The 18,052-nt window shown below is 33.4% G+C and overlaps 1 protein-coding gene across 1 annotated transcript in view; it reads right to left on the reverse strand.

The window, feature by feature from the left end:
* Positions 1-385: 385 nt before the first annotated feature.
* LOC127867936 (protein FAM13A-like) overlaps positions 386-18,052 on the reverse strand; it is a 93,394-nt gene continuing 75,727 nt past the window's right edge. The window contains exons 17-27 of the mRNA XM_052409456.1: positions 14,803-14,864; positions 13,443-13,501; positions 12,976-13,057; positions 10,415-10,590; positions 8,331-8,414; positions 7,969-8,055; positions 7,144-7,209; positions 6,536-6,804; positions 5,856-5,957; positions 5,507-5,561; positions 386-4,735 (exon numbers count right to left, since the gene is read on the reverse strand). Of these exons, the coding sequence (XP_052265416.1) occupies positions 4,670-4,735; positions 5,507-5,561; positions 5,856-5,957; positions 6,536-6,804; positions 7,144-7,209; positions 7,969-8,055; positions 8,331-8,414; positions 10,415-10,590; positions 12,976-13,057; positions 13,443-13,501; positions 14,803-14,864 (1,108 nt within the window). The 3' untranslated portion in view covers positions 386-4,669. The remainder of the gene's footprint in view (positions 4,736-5,506; positions 5,562-5,855; positions 5,958-6,535; positions 6,805-7,143; positions 7,210-7,968; positions 8,056-8,330; positions 8,415-10,414; positions 10,591-12,975; positions 13,058-13,442; positions 13,502-14,802; positions 14,865-18,052) is intronic.

The following is an 18,052-nucleotide window of genomic DNA, read 5'->3' on the forward strand; positions in this document are numbered from 1 at the left end:
TGACCTTTGACCTTAAAGAATGACCTTGACCTTTCACCAATCAAAATGTGCAGCTTCATGAGATACACATGCATGCAAAATATCAAGTTGCTATCTTCAATATTGCAAAAGTGTACATTAAATGAGCGATTTTGACCCATATATTTGACCTTTGACCTTGAAAGATGACCTTGACCTTTCACCACTCAAAATGTGCAGCTCCATGAGATACACATGCATACCAAATATGAAGTTGCTATCTTCAATATTGCAAAAGTTATGGCAAAATGTTAAAGCTGGAGCAAACAAACAAACAAACCAACCAACATACAGGGCAAAAACAATATGTCCCCCACTATAGTGGTGGGGGACATAAAAATGAATAAAATCACAAGTCATCATTGGATAATATTTACTTTTTATTATTCAACATAATTGTTCACAGAAAAATAGACATACTGGGCATTGATTGTATATATAAAAGCTATAAATAATATAAACCTATAAAGTATTCACCAACCATACTTGAACATCGTTTTTCATTAACAAAGGCTGGTTTTGTACAGTTTGGACCTCACTTCGTCGTAATTGAACAGACACAACAAAATGCAAGAACTTTAAAAAAAAAAAAATTGAAATACTGATATTAACATGTACATGTTTAATATTATCTTTCATTTAAAACATATACAAGAATTTCTTGAACTATTTCTTAGACTGTGGTTAAATTTTGTTGCATGTATTTAATATACAAAATTCATGGCAAACATATGCTCTTGCTAAGGTTATAAATAATTTATCAATTTATGTTTGAACAATTGAACATTTCCTTTGGCAATACATCAGCACTATTTGAAACAAGTTATTAAACATAAATCAAGATCGAATGTCATGAAATCTTGTAAAACAACACATTTTAGATAACATATATCCCTAGAACGTCAGAGTGATATTGTATTAACTTTTTAAAATACCAAATGACAACTCAATTCAAAATATTTGTTTACTGTTTTTAAGCATTGATATATGTCTGTATGATATGGTTTAACTTAGTTTAATACATTAATAATCTTTTTTTAAGTTTTCTCTTGGTAAAAAATATTTTTAAGAATTCGATACTATTGAAATAATTATAGCAACATGTTGGCGAAAAATAATATCAAACAAACATGGCAATTTGTACAAGATACCTTGTACATTTCCAATCAATCAAAATTAGTTACTGTTGCCAAAACAATAGTATTGTAACAGTTTTACAACTTATTAGCTATATTTTAGTCTTCTCATTGTTTTGTTTTTCAAAAAATAAAAAGCAATACAAATAATGAAACAGTAAAAGAAAATGAAGGTCATGGGTATGTGCAAGTGCCTAAACAAGCATTCTCACTTAATATGTGCAAAGAAATTATAAATAAACTTTGAACTGTTTTAAACTTAACAAGTCAACAACTAATTTTATGATTATCATAAAACATGTTCATAATCACTAATATCAAACATATCCATTTTACTTATGTTGGGAATTCACTATTTTCCAAGATCCACCAAAATAACAATATAGACCACAGAACCATCCACCAATAGAAATAACAAATCTACTATAAAACTAGTTTGTGTGCAAAACTAGAACCAAATCCCATTTGATTAATTTAAGAAACAAACACATGTACAGATAAATTGAGCCTGCTTTTGTAACTAAGCTATCATCTCCTATATTTTATCAAAATAGTATGAAAAACAAATATTGTAACACACGTTGTGACATACAGATTGGTTGACAGGTAGAGTTCTTGAAAGACTAGTGCAATGTAAAACTAGATTTGTTGTTGAGAAACATTATAAACTAATAAACTAGATGACTTATGGAGGGATGAATTTCTTTACTTGCAGCATTAAGAGCTATATTCGTATGAAGTGGGAGGCGGAAAACTACAACGGGCGAGGCATGATCAGGGGTGATAACCCCAAAAAAGGGTTAGGGTAAGGGTAAGGGTTAGGGGTCGGGTTAGGGTTGGGTTTAGGCTAACCCAAAACCTAACCCGACCCCTAACACTAACCCAAACCCTAACCCTCTAACCCCCCCTTGCGCAATACCATACCATGCCTCGCCCGTTGTAGTTTTCTGCCTCCCGTATGAAGTGGTACAATAGTGAACTGCAAGAGTTAATAGACTGGTAGCCCTGTTTACTTAATAGACTGGTAGACCTTATGAGTACAAAATTATAAACTGGTTCACTTATGTAGTGACAAACTTATATATTGGTAGACTTGTGATTTTATAGCTAATGTACAGGTATAGTAATTCACAGAAACTTTCTTGGGCTAACATATAGTGATAGTCTTAAAGACTGGGAGACTTATGTTGAATGGAAGCCTGATATACTCACATGGGACTTCAAAACATGGTTTATAAATTAATGTAAGCCTGTGTGTAACAACAAACAAATATTTCTGTAAACAAACAATATAACTTTGGCAAGTGCAAAACATAATAATGTTAGCAAATAAATTTCCACATTCGAACTGTGCCTTGTACAAGAAATATAACACTTTGTGAAGATCATCTGCAAAATTGTATGTTCTTTTGTACAAACACAGCGAATTTTTCTCAAAAGTCACATTCAATAATCACAAATAATGGTCAAAAAGATGGACTAGTGAGTGCAAAAATGTGTCAATCAGCTGCAAACATTTTGTCACTTCACATTCTAAAGGAAACTTTTCATAGATTTTGGCATGTTTTGAAGTTTGACATTAAATGCTATAAATTGATAAATGTAAACATTGGAACTAAATATATCCAGTATAAAACAAGCATAAAATAAAAGAAAGAAAAAAATCCATAACTGGGCTCAAACCACTGACCCTTGGAGAGAAAGTCTAGCGCTAATACCACTTGGCCATCCGTGCTTACATGCTAGGTGGTGTATTTTATACCATATCTACGAAATCCTTGTCATGTCACAAAATACAACGATAACAATAAAAATATCCCAATTATACAATTGTTTCGCGTTTATTAGGCTTTATAATTTTCAGGTTTTTTAATCGTCAAAAGATGCATATAATGGATATTTTAGAGCATGGTAAATGTTCTGCATTACTGTTTCCTCGCAAATATCGTAACAACAACGAACATGTGCAAATGTGAAACAATATTTTTTACTTTTGTCAAGTTACAAAAACGTGAAAAGGTCCCTATAAACTCCATTTGACATCATTTGTTGACTAGACAAAGTCAAACTTGTACGCAATAACAATAAATAGGCGAAAACTGGTATGCACATATTTGGCCAATATAAGTAATCTGAAATAAGCACATTAATGTACTATATGACGAGTTGAAACTGTAATTAATATATACAAATCAAGTGATGTGTTCAAGTTTCATTTTCTCAAAACTAATCTTTTCATTTTTACTTAGGCTTTTATTTTAATGTCTGCACATTTACAAACAATTTATGTTTCTTTAATACCCTCTAGTGCAATACATATATGCACCAGTTTAAACAGGACTATTAATAAACCTTGTTGACAAACTCAATAGTATCAAATATCAAATAGTATCAAATTATAACAGATCTGAAATGGCACAGAATACAAATAAAATTGAGCAGCATATTTCAGAAACAAGCATTTTTATCCAAAAAGAATTACTTCAAGTATTCTTTTCATTATATAATCTATAAAAAGATCTCATAACTAAAAATATTTTTCAATATTATATATCTTGAACTAGAGTGTTAAAATGGATGAGAAATAACATGAAGGTTTAAAATAATTGCAAAGACATGTAAAACTCATGACAAAGGATTGACGCAAAATGCAGTAAGTAATTGTATGCATGTATTTCTGAGGTCTGCATTCATATGTACAATTGTTTCAAATGGATCCATCAATCTTTTCAATTATTGTCCATGGTTCTATTAATCTTTACAGTTGTTTCTAATGGTTCCATATACCTGTCATGGTATTTCCCATGGTTTATTCATCTTTACAGTTGTTTCTAATGGTTCCATTTACCTGTATTGGTATTTCCAATGGTTAATTCCCAGGGTTCTATTCATTGCTTCAGTTGTTTCTAATGGTTGATTGATCTTTATTGGTATTTCCCATGGTTCTATTCATCTTTACAGTTATTCACCACTGCACAACTAACAGTTGTTTCCAATGATTCCATAAATCTTCACAGTTATCTCACCTGGTCCTATACATCTCAGCAGTCCTTTCAGATGATTATAGATGTATTCATCTTAACAGTTATTTCCGTGTGGTTCTTTTCCCCTTTACATTTATTTCCTATGGTTACATTAAGCTTGTCAGTTGCTTCAATGGACCTATTCATTTGTGTAAATGTTTAAGATTGTTTCACTGACAGAATCAAAGTATATTAGGATCCAAATAATGTTAATGTCAATGTATGTAGCACAAAAGAAACACAATTCAGGCATTATTATTCATATAAAATGCCATGACTGTTGAAGGGTTTTATGTTTAAATTCCCATCAAAAATGTAACAACTGTGAGCTCAAATGTCAATCAAATGTTTCAGCAGCTTATTCTAGGGTGTCATTACAGTCCTCTATTTTTCTTCTTGGTACAATATCTTCCACACTGATCTTGGTGTTGTACCAAGTGGAACAAATAATAAACATCTGCCTTCACTAGTCCTTTAAGTCCAGGTGTAATGCTATACTTCTGAGTGCTGATGCTTCGACATGAGTGCTTCTAACAGCTTCAGTCGCGCTTTTAGTTGCTGAAAAAGTTGCATCAACATCTAAGCATTTGCAACAGGAAAATAATTCTCATATTCAATACATGAACCGCGCTCTAGGAAAATGGGGCTTAATTCATGTACGATAAGTGTCTTTACTGATAGCCTGTGCAGTCTACACAAGCTAATCAGGGATGAAACTTTCTGCCTAGACTGGACTTTCGATCAGTCGAATCGTTCTTCAAATGAAAAAACCATTAAAGTAGAAAGTGTTGTCCCTAATAAGCCTATGCAGACTGAACAGGCTTATCCGGGAATATGCTATACGCACATGTATTAAGCTGGGTTTTCCAAAAGCAATGCTCATATTGTTTTGTTAGTTATATCTAATATGAACTCAATGTACATAAAAGTAACCACTATACTAGGAATCCAGTTTTTTTCCCTTCTTTAGCAAGGGCATGATATAGGTCCCATTCCCCCAAGAAAAAGGCAAAGGGACCCAAAGATAAAAAATTTTTAAATGATGCAATTTTCCCCAAATTTCAAGGGTTTTTTTTGGAAAATTTCCCAAAAATGGAAGGCCAGGCCCTTTCCCCAAATCAAGTAAAAAAGCCCTGGAATCCATTGAAATACATTGCATAACTTTAATACTGATGCCTTGTTAGAGAAACAGATTTATTTAGAGTCTGGACCTCAATTTTTCTGGAATACTGTTATTGACTGCCATGTACAACCATTCTTTGGAATCAGAGAGTTTTAAAAAAACAATCAATACAAAACAATATAGGAATATATAAGGACAAATGCTACCTTATATTCATTATACTCTGTTTGCATAGGCATTCTGTCTTCCCGTCCAACCTTTCTGTAAAGCAGATTATTAGTATATTAATGTCACTTATAATTTGAAAGCTTATTGTTGCACATTTAAAACTTACATATTGTGAAAGATACTCAGGTTTAGAGGTCAAACATTTCATATGATTAAAAACCCACCACTCGTTTTTAGTTTAATTATACAAATGTATATACAGATATTCCAAATACAGCATAAAGAATCAATATATTTTCTTTACAAAATTTTGTAATTGAGAAAAGAAAACCCAGGTAAAAGGACAAGGAATCTACACCCACTTTTGATTATAATTTAAATACCAACCTTCCTGTCTGTCTGGTAAAGCCTTCCTCAAAGTCACGCAATTTTTTACGAAGGTGCTTTTTAGTGTTTCGAGACTTTATTAACTCATCTTGAAGTTGTGGCCTGTAAAATATTAATATATAAAATTAAATTTAGTTTTAGTCCTAAGATAATGACAATAAAAATTGTTTGGGTTATGTAAAGCAAAAATTCACATGGCATACACGTATTTCCTTATTTATGTTATTCATTATTTACACATTCTAACATAAAATAATGTTATTAATCATTTACACATTCTAACAGTTTTTTAATTGCATTATCATCATTTCAGTTATATGTTATAAGACTTATATCCGCTGTATAAAATAAATAAATGGATGAAATTTAACACAGAACATTTTTCAAAACAAAAACACTAAAAGTATGACATCTTTAGGTGCTGAAATCAAACAATAATGCTGGAAAAACTTTTTTATTTAAAAAAAAATGAAATACCTTTGACAGCAAAAAAATAAAAATCAAGTGAAACAACAAAAAACTTCTTCACAACTTACACTGGTAAGTCTTGAAAATTGAAATGAAAATACAAGTTACATGTTTTTAATTAAAAGACTGTGACACAGAGACTCGGTAAAAACATCCAAGTAAAAAAGAATTTAAAAACGCAAACACAACTTACAAACGCAAACACAACTTACACTGATAACTCGTGAAGGTTTGAATCGGAATACTGGTTGTTAGTGTTCTTGCTGTTCTCCTGCATCTCCAGTTTCCGTCGTGCCTTCGGGGAATGGGGTCCCTGGTTCTCCACGGCGGTCGGCCGTGTCTTGAGGATGGAAGACAAGTCACGCGTGACAGCAAAGTCCATCGTTCCAAAGCCGTGTGCTGCCTCTTCATCTTCGTCATCGTTATCCATCGCAGCCGTTGGAACGTGAATAGGGGATTTCTCGTCAAGGAATCGGTCAGTCTTCAATGTGTACAAATGCATTTTCGTAAATATGTTGGTTGTAAGGCCTTGTGTACAAATGTATATACATAAGAAAGTTGATTGTAACTAGGTCTTGTTTACAATGCCTTAAATAAAAAAGTTGATTGTAACTAGGTATTGAGTACAAATGCATTTAAGTAAATACGTTGGTTGTAATTACAAAGAACTGATGTTATCCATCACATACAAATATATTTTTTTATGAACTACGCCAATAAGTTAATTTTAATTATGATACCTATAGGGTACAATACCATTACCATGTGGAGTTCTCTCTACAAAAATGACAAAACTTGTATAAATCAAAGCTTGACTTACATATTTTGAGTTTATATCAATTGGTCGGTCCTCTGGCACAGGTTGCAACTCTAAATTACCTCTGGGCTGCAAGATTACAAAATGGGTAATGTTACAAATGCTATATGATTATTAACTACTTTTGTACTAATCAGAATAAAGCACAACCTCTAAAATGGAATTATAACTTATGTTGCCCCAGTTTATACACCTTTTTCTCATTCATTGGCAGCTTTACAACTCTTATTAGATGTTATTTGAACTGATTAACATCCAATTAATCTTAAAAGATTATTCAAGACATATATGATTTTTGTTACTACAAAAAAACAGACACACATTCAATTGTATTTCTTAAACCATATTTATTTGTTTGTATTAATAAATGTTCTTTACATTTGAGGGTTAATCATGAAGCTTTCGGTCTCTGATATAGAAATATCAAACAGATATCTCAAGAGTTTCAAAATCAACCCTCGATTTGTGTTCCACAGCAGGACCACAATCTAAAACAAAAAGTGAGTTAGTGGACATAATCGTACATTTACCCTTTCCTGCTCAGAAGCAACGTGAATATGGCTATATGAAAGCAGCATCAAACCAGAACAGCCTGCAAGTTACATGTTCAGGTTTTATGCTGTTTGCTGCTCATCAATATCTTAGGGTTGGAAATGAAGCCTTTAAAACTTGAATCTAGTAGGAAATGTCTTTAATTTAATTTGATTTTCTAAGGGACAACAAATAGGTCAAAATGCGAATCTGAGTGGTAAAGGGTTCACAACAAGAACATTTGTTTCTGAAATAAGCGGATGTTTGTAGGAGACCCAGAATGTCTCCCCTACTCACAGACATGGGTTGTCGAGACAGGAGACGCTTGATGGTGCGGTACCGATCGTACAGTGGCCGCATCAGGTCCTTCTCATCTCTGGATTTCTGAAGGCGGAACATGCATTGAGGGTACATTTGGAATGTCGCATGATAATACCAAATTCATGTCCGTATGATTATTCGAGACAGTGGCTTTTTTTTTATAAAGATTGTCAGGAAAGAACTCTTTGCACAATCAAAATAAACCGAGGCAAAGAGTGATACCACAACCATAAGATTAACAAGTCTCATCAAAACAAACTTTCCTTTTTGCAACATTTTCTAATACTTGCATTTATTTAATAATATAGAGTGAACTATGAAAACATGTTTAAGCCTACCGGTCGTCCGTGAATGCCCTCAAAATGCAGCAAGGCTTTCTGTACTGCAAGTTTCTCCTCCTGAACCTGCTCATGGTTCATCAGCTGGAGCAACAAAAACTGGGCTTATTGCATGTGAGCAAAGAGTCTTTCTTAAACAAAAATGTCAACAAGTGTTCTGCCGTCTCAAACATATGCTCCCTATACAAGGCTTATAACTGGTGACCCCAATTTCAATAGCCTGATGGGGGTCATCTACTGTCAAATGCAAATGCACATTGGAAGCATCAACCCTATCGGTTAATTCGTTGACGAGTGATTGATCAGAAGCAATTTTTCCACTTATTATGACGGTGACCATGACCTTTGACCTAGTGACCCCAATTTCAATAGAATTCACCTACTGTCCAAGTCTAATGCACATTGGAAGTATCAAGCCAATAGGTCAATTTGTTGACGAGTCATTGATTGGAAAGGATTTTCACTCTTATTGTGACAGTGACCTTGACCTTTAACCAAGTGACCCCAATTTCTATAAGGGTCATCTACTGTCCAGGGCCCATGAACATGGGAAGTATAAAGCCAATCGGTCAATTCGTTGATGAGTAATTGATTGGAAACTATTTTCACACTTATTGTGACAGTGACCTTGACCTTTGACCAAGTTACCCCAATTTCTAAGGGGGTCATCTACTGTCCAAGGCCAATGCACATGTGAAATATCAAGCCAACAGTCAATTTGTTGATGAGTTATTGATTAGACAAGATGTTTACACTTATTATGACAGTAACCTTGACCTTTGACAAAGTGACCCCAATTTCAACAGAGGTCATCTACTGTGAAGGTCAATGTACATGTTCAGTATCATGCCAATTGATCGATTTGTTGACAAGTTATTGATCGGAAATGAACTGGTCTATCGACATCCAGCAAAAAAATATACCCCCTATTTTTCGAAGGGGGGCATAATAAAAGAGTTGTCCCTGATTTGCCTGTGCCTACTGTGCGTTAAGCCCAAATTTCCCAGACAGGGATGTATATAATAAGATTGAGGATGAAGTCGTTTAAATTTGATAAGAGATATATAAGCCAGCTTGAACTTAGAAGCTTCAATACAATATCTATTCAAGTAGTCAGGCCAAAATATTACTATGGTGCAAATATCTTTGAAGAGAGCATCTTATTAAGTTAATTATTTTTTAGCGACTTCAGAACATTACACAGTGATATTACACAGAGAATTCAGGGAATTAATGCATCAAATGCTAAAGTGTTAGAACTGTTTGCATTTTTTTTAATGGGTGACTGAGTCTACTAGTAGTGAAACATGCATTTTTTAGAACCAAAAAGTTAGGTTAGACAAAAAGGGGCAATAACCAAATGTATTAAAAATGGCTTACTTGCTGATGCTAGAGTTAATATCAAAGGTATGTACCTAGTGTGAAGACAATAAAGTAATTTTCAAGATAAAAAAAGCTTTGGATATCAATCCAAATTCATAAACAATGTTTGACTCAAATGCATCATCAAGGTGGACTATTCTCTATTAGACAAATCAGCTTAAGTCAAAATATTATTCAAATATCTCTGTGAATGAGCCCACCAGACTTTTTTAGCCAATCTACAGGGTGCAGGATCACATGACTTTATGGGGTTCACAAACGAAAGTTAATGGATGTAAAAACACCAGTTAAAGGTGCTTTTTTTTCAAATAACTTTTTAAAACAATTTTTCTTCAGAATTTCAACTAGTGCATAAAAGACAGTTTTTATGCGGATTATGGCAAAACATCATAAATACTTTATTTAATAAGCCAGTGTTCTTGGCCAAAAATTTGATGTTAAGAGCAATCTATATACACCGTAATGCTGCACGCAACATGAAATTTTGGCAACGATTTCAGACGTATTCAATAAGAAATTTTTTAATCTTAAGATATCCGCACAAACAGCAAGAAAAAGTGGATTTTATGCAATGAAGATTTTTGCAAACATATTTCAATAACTTAAAATATCTGCAAAAATAAAGTTTTTTAATAGTGTTCTTTCATTCTGTCCAGCCCTTGTGTAAACCTTGTTGATCATGCACCCTGATCTATAGTTACCTCAATGTCCTCGGGCCGATGGAAGTCTTTGCGTTTCTCATGCAGCCTCTTGAGTATCATGTCCAGGGTCTGACCCATCGAGGGAGGTAAGTCTGGTGGCTCTATTCTCTCCCCTGTGGAGGAAGCACCGCTGCCGTGACGAGACCGGGATCCCATCTCAGCCTCCTCCTTGAGACCTAAAAATAGAAACACAGACTGGTTACTTGTGAACTTTAAAAAGAAACATGATCTGGTTACTTATTGTATCACCATGTGATCTAAAAATATATATACAGACTAGTTACTTGTGGTATCTCCTTGAGACCTCAACAAACAGAATAGCTGCTCATTCAAAACTAGGCATAAAAGCACAGACTTTTAACTTGATGTCAACAGACTGCTTCTTCTTGATTGCTAGAAAAAGAAAAACAGACTGATGGCTGATGACAATATAAAGAACAGTTTTCAAAGTTATATCATACAAGACTCAAAGCAAAGAACATTTTTCATAATTTTCTTATATCAGACTCAGGGCAGTTGTTTACTTATTTCAACATAAAACAATGAAGCATGTAATAATTATCTACATAAACAAGAGCATCGCATAACGGGTGCCACGCTCGGCTGCAAAAGCTTGTCAGAATTTTTTTTTATTTTAGAGGTCACAGTGACCTTGACCTTTGACCTAGTGACCCAAGTAGAGATGTGTTTGTCAGAAATACAATTCCCCCTACTGCGCCACTTTGAAATAAAATTTATATTTATCATTTGGCAGCTATAGACATCATCTCCCTTTAAAGCTTTATTACTTCCCTTGGATTTGTCCAATCCAACCGGGGGGGGGGGGGGGGGGGACACTGGCAACCAAGGCCTGTGGTTTATCAAAGAGATCATAGCCAGAGTTCATCATGTATGTATGGACATAAGTCCACTGGTATTTAAAGAAAACTAGCACTCACAAATTAGAACAGGTAAGAAATGATAATTATATCAAGAGATGTGTTCGTCAGAAACACAATGCCACCTATTGCGCCGCTTTGAAATAAAATTATGACCATGTCAGACATCCCTGAGTTGATCTAGCCAGAGTTGATCATGTATCTATGGACATAAGTCCACAGGTATGTAATGAATATCAAAGAAATTATAATTATATCATTAAAAAAACTTTGACAAATCAATCATTTGAGTTATAAATAATCAAAATAATAAATCTGTACAGTACTGTGAAAAGAACTTCAATTCTTGGTAAGGAAATATATAATATGAGATTTATAATTATATAAATTACTTCCCTTGAAAATAATTGTCTCTAACAAATCTCTATTTTTAGTAGCAAATAATTAAAAGCCACTACCGCGACTGGGATTGACCACTTGAAATGTGCAGCTCCATGAGATACACATGCATGCCAAATATAAAAAGTGGCTATGTTCAATATTGAATAATTATCTCCCTTTTTAAAGCTTATTACTTCCCTTAAATTTGTAATTTTTACCGTAGACCGTAAAGGATGACCTTGACCTTTTACCACAATGTGTTTGTCAGAAACACAATGCCGCCTACTGCGCCGCTTTGATTTATTTAACAAAAATATATACATGGGCAGGTCAGATAACTATGTCCATTTAAAGCTTATTACTTCCCTTGACTTTGTTTTTTTCGACCCTAGACCTTGAAGGATGATGTTCACCTTGAAATTTTACCACTCAAAATGTGCAGCTCCATGAGATACACATGCATGCCAAATATCAAAGTGCTATCTTCAATATTTAAAAAGTTATGGCCAATGTTAAGGTTTTAGCACGACGCCTACGGCGGACAACAAGCTGGCTATGACAATAGCTCAGGTTTTCTCCGAAAACAGCCTCGCTAAAATTCATTAAGAGATCATGCCCAATATTGACAGAAAATTAACAGTATTTTCCTTCCTTAACCATTCTTTAATCACAATCAAACGTGTCAAGTTAGGTCTGAGTAAATGTTGTCAAATGAAATGCACCATATATAAACTCTACATTTTTAAGATGATATCATTACAAAGTGTATGATACAAAGATGTCCATTTGTATTTTTCTACTTTGAAAAACGTAAAAACAAACATGCATGGCAAACACTGATACAGATGTACATGACCAAACAGATATAAATATACTTTGCAAACTGATTAAACATCAATTAAATATGTTATAATATACCAGTGCCGAAGTGACTAACTGTGAATGTCGAACTGGTCAAACCCGAGTGCCGAAGTGGCACTTTTTTACGGTGCCGAAGTAACCAGATGCCGAAGTGACTAGATACCTCCCCCACCAAATGAAGCAAAGTGAAAATGGCTTTTGCAACCAGCATAAAACCATAACAGCCTGCGAGTAACTCGCAGTCTGTTCAGGTTTTTATGCTGTTTGCTGCTATTAAATCAGTAACTAAGGGTTGGAAATAAAGCTATTAAAACTTGAATTTATTAAGAAAGGTATTTAATTAAATTTAACTTTCTGATGAATACAAATGCGTCTAAATATATATCTACGTGGTAAAGGGTAAAGTACAATACAGAGCCCAACACAATGTGAAAAGCTTACGTTTTGCTTCCTTTCTTGCTCTACTGAGTTCTGCCATAAACTTCTTGATTTCTGGTTTGGAAGCCTTCTCTGCATGTGATGGCTAGAAACAAAAATTGTTCTAGCTTCAATAACAATTCTAGCTTTATATTTGAATATAATGTTGTAGATTAATTGCTAATTATTATATTTGAACTGTTTGAATTATTATTTTTAAACATAATATTGTAAATTAATTGCTTATAATTATTGAAATAATTAAAAACTTTGATGACACCAAAATATGTGCTTATTGACTGACTACCATGATCTATTCATGAGGAGCAATAAAATGAATTTACAAAATATAAAATACTTAATTTGAGCACTGAAAAAAGAAACTTTTACCTATTGCACTTATTAACTTCAGTTCAATTTCATATCAAAGCATTAAAAACAAACATTACAATATAACAAATACCCGTACAGAAACAGTACAAAATACAAACCTTAAAGCCATGTTCTTTTTCAAATACATCTTCAAACTGTCTTATCTTCTTTTTTAGGCCTGAAATACAATACAAACTTTGTTGCATTCATTAACTAGTCTACTTTAACTCAAATGTTTATCTTATTTAAACATAGCAGTGATGCATTTCAAGTTCTGGTGGTTGCATTGCATGCTGAAGAACAGTACTACTGGATACAGGCCAACTTATATTGAAACATTACCATTAACATAATAATAAATACAAGCAATATTGTGCAATTAAATCATATTGTTTTGTATTACATGTAATGCACTCATGGTATTGGGTGTAAACAGTCGTAGGGCATGTACTGGTATTGCTTTAAAAACAGATGTATTACATGTACTGTTATTGCATTAAAAACAGTGAGTTGTATTACATGTACTGTTATTGCATTAAAAACAGTTGTATTTCATGTACTTTTATTGCATTAATAACAGTTGTATTGCATGTACTGGTATTGCATTAAAAACAGTTGTATTACATGTACTGTTATTTCATTAAAAACAGTTGTATTGCATGTACTAGTATTGCATTAAAACAGCTGTATTGCATGTACTGTTATTGCATTAAAAACAGTTGTATTGCATGTACTGTTATTGCATTAAAAACAGTTGTATTGCATGTACTGTTATTGCATTAAAAACAGTTGTATAACATGTAAAAACAGTTGTATTGCATGTACTGTAATTGCATTCAAAACAGCTGTATTGCATGTACTTGTTTTGCATTAAAAACAGCTGTATTGCATGTACTGGTATTGCATTAAAAACAGTTGTAATGCATGTACTGGTATTGCATTAAAACAGTTGTATTGCATGTACTGTTATTGCATTAAAACCAGTTGTATTGCATGTACTGTTATTGCATTAAAATCAGTTGTGTCGCATGCAATGCTAAGATATTGAATGTACAAAAGTTGTATTTCAACTGAATTGCATATACACACACTCTATTACATGTACAAAAGAATGATGTATTGTATGAAACAACAGTTGACTTTCAGAAAATAACACATGAATAACATTAACCAGCTGTATTGCATGTTGAAAGAAAGATAAGAACAATGGTTCACTTTCAAATAATTGTATATAAATATATATGAGTTTTCCTCTAGGAATACAGTGTAATGCATGTGCAGAAAGCATCCTCCCAGATTATCCTCTGCAGTACGCACTGGTTAATCAGAGACGACACTTTCCACTAAGACTGGATTTTTGTTTGGAAAATACATTGATGCATACTAAACAGGCTAATCTAAGATGACACTTTATGCACATGCATAAAGCCCCGTTCTGCCACAGCACGGCTCATTTAAATAAATAAAATTTAAACAAACCTTGTATTCTTCTCATCTGACCCTTCATCTTTGACGTTAACTCGTCATCAGTACTACCATGACTGTAATTATACACAAATCTTCATTCATTGGCAATTTTTGCATACCTTATGTATAGTAGTTTCCTTAGTACAAATGCTTAAGACATTTTCTTACCTAGACTTCAATAATATATCAACCTTAATTTCTTTACACATTTACATTGAATATGATTAATACCTTTAAATGTGCATCTAGCCTTTCTTTGGCAATGACTTGTAAAAATTCATGTATAACTAATTAATCTATTATTCTGTAAACTTAGATTAAGCTAGCACGCATGCACAACAATTACTGCGATGCCAAATGTTTGAAAGGTGACATAACAAAGCATCTTCATGAAGCGGCTGTATGCTTTTAAAAATCTACTTTATACTTAAGTATCCTGTTAAAACATCAAACATCACATCAGTCAAAATCTTAGCATGGCATCCCAGTTCTATTGCATAACAAAATATATTGTCAAAAACTAAACATGTCATACCACTTCTGTTACATAACAAACCAGTAATTGTTGTGTCAAAAACTACGCATGGCATGCTAGTTCTGTTCTAGAATATAAATATCATATCAAAAAGTTGTTAACATGGAATCCCTGTACTGTTTGAGAGAAACTAACAAGCCCAAATATTCTCAATTTATCATATGAAAACAAATGTACTGTAACATGATCCAGTGACCTTTAACCAATTGACCTCTTAATTGGTAGGCAACTGCCTTTCCTCATAAGAAACCATCAGATCAATTTAAATTGGTTGTAGGTCAAGGCATTCTTTAGATATTGCCCAGAAACCAAAGATTTACAGACAAACAGACTGACCAACCACGGATAAATGCAGATAAAAATAAACCCCCGCTTCTTTGAAGGGGGCACTAATAACAAATAAACTAAAATAAATAATCAAATGCCTTTACTTTAAACTGAAATGTATGATATTTTCAAAACGTGAGTATTATTTTTCACAAATTTGTTAAATCCATACACATATTAATACCTGTATTTTTATTACAGAACACAGTCAGTGTTTTTCTGATATTCCATCTTTTTTCATATACCTTAATTATTTGCTTCTCGATAACACCAATCAAGAGAAACAATAAGATCATTAAAGAATGATTCTATTAATTAAGTCAAACATTGTGCACAATTTTAAAAAGACTCAAGCAAATAATTATGAGTGTTTAGTCTATACTTATGATGCTATATTTATGTAACAGAGAAATCTGAATGAGTGCTACAACAGGAAGGTTTATATTTGCAAAAGTTAAAAAATAGTTGCATTGAGCATTTGCAAAAAGACAGGAAATGGGAGAAAAACATGTAAGACATCAAATGACCTGAAGAAAATTTACACAGTGACATTTGTAATTGAAGGAAAAAAATATATGCAGTAAAATGTAGGGTTTGGTTTCTATGTTGCATTCAGTGGTGAATTATAATTGTAAACTGGTAAAAATTTAATATGTAAAACCTAAGGACAAATGATCAATTTTTCAAATAAAATTCTGAACCATTGAAGTGAAATATGTTTACACATTTCTTCTACAAACAAAAAGGCTTATGACTAAAAACAAAGCACTACAAAATATCTCACACAAAAATAGAGTCAAAACACACACAATTGAAAAACAATATGTATACAATTCTACAGAAAAACAAAAAAGACTTAAAAACTGATTATTTTCAAAACAATATACATTTGTTATCATGACATTACCATGCTTTTCATTTAAGACTTTAATACTAACAAGGGCTGTTTGTAAAACATGCATGCCCCCCATATGGGCTGTTCGTTGTAGTGGCAGCCATTGTGTGAATACGATTTTTGTCACTGTGACCTTGACCTTTGACCTTGTGACCTGAAAATCAATAGGGGTCATCTGCAAGTCACGATCAATGTACCTGTCATGATCCTAGGCAAAAGCGTTCTTGAGTTATCATCCGAAAATCATTTTACTATTTCGGGTCAACGTGACCTTGACCTTTGACCTTGTGACCTCAAAATCAATAGGGGTCATCTGCAAGTGATGATCAATATACCTATGAAGTTTCATGATCCTAGGCGTATGCGTTCTTGAGTTATCATCCGAAAACCATTTTACTATTTCGGGTCAACGTGACCTTGACCTTTGACCTAGTGACCTCAAAATCAATAGGGGTCATCTGCAAGTCATGATCAATCTACCCATGAAGTTTCATGATCCTAGGCGTATGTGTTCTTGAGTTATCATCCGGAAACCATTTTACTATTTCGGGTCACCGTGACCTTGACCTTTGACCTAGTGACCTCAAAATCAATAGGGGTCATCTGCAAGTCATGATCAATCTACCCATGAAGTTTCATGATCCTAGGCGTATGCGTTCTTGAGTTATCATTCAAAAACCATTTTACTATTTCTGGTCACCGTGACCTTGACCTTTGACCTAGTGACCTCAAAATCAATAGGGGTCATCTGCGAGTCATGATCAATGTACCTATGAAGTTTCATGATCCTAGGCCCAAGCGTTCTTGAGTTATCGTCTGACAACCACCTGGTGGACGGACCGACAGACCGACCGACAGACCGACATGAGCAAAGCAATATACCCCCTCTTCTTCGAAGGGGGGCATAAAAACACTTATAATTGAAACCATACTTTTAATCATATAACAAAAATTTATTTTAAAACATCTTACAAATTGTATTTTATCAATAAACCAGCCAAATAAACCAATAAATTCATTAAATTAATATCCCCCGCCAAAAAAAAAATGTGTATGCATTTGTTCAAATTCCTTGATGTACGATATAATAAAACAAAATGACAGATAGGTTTTTGTTTTTATGCATGGCAATTGTTCACATTGATATCTTGTATCCTATCTGAGATATAGCCCTGAAATGTTTCATCATACAAAATCAACAAAGGGCAATAACTATCATTTAAGAAAGTGTAGGGTTATGGTTCTTGTGCAAGACAATTCTCCCCATTGATTCTATACACCCATGAAGTTTCAGGTTGAAGTCTTGTATCATATCTGAGATATATCACTGAAATGTTAAATCATACAAAATCAACAAAGGGCAATAACTCTTATTTAAGAGAGTGTGGGGTTATGGTTCTTTTGAATGGCAAATCTTTTCATTGAAATAAATACATCCATGAAGTAAGATGTTGAAATCTTGTATTGCATCTGAGATAAAGACCTGAAAAGTTACATCATTCAAG

Source organism: Dreissena polymorpha, chromosome 2 (assembly GCF_020536995.1).
Source record: "Dreissena polymorpha isolate Duluth1 chromosome 2, UMN_Dpol_1.0, whole genome shotgun sequence".
In the NCBI taxonomy this organism is placed as follows: domain Eukaryota; kingdom Metazoa; phylum Mollusca; class Bivalvia; order Myida; family Dreissenidae; genus Dreissena; species Dreissena polymorpha.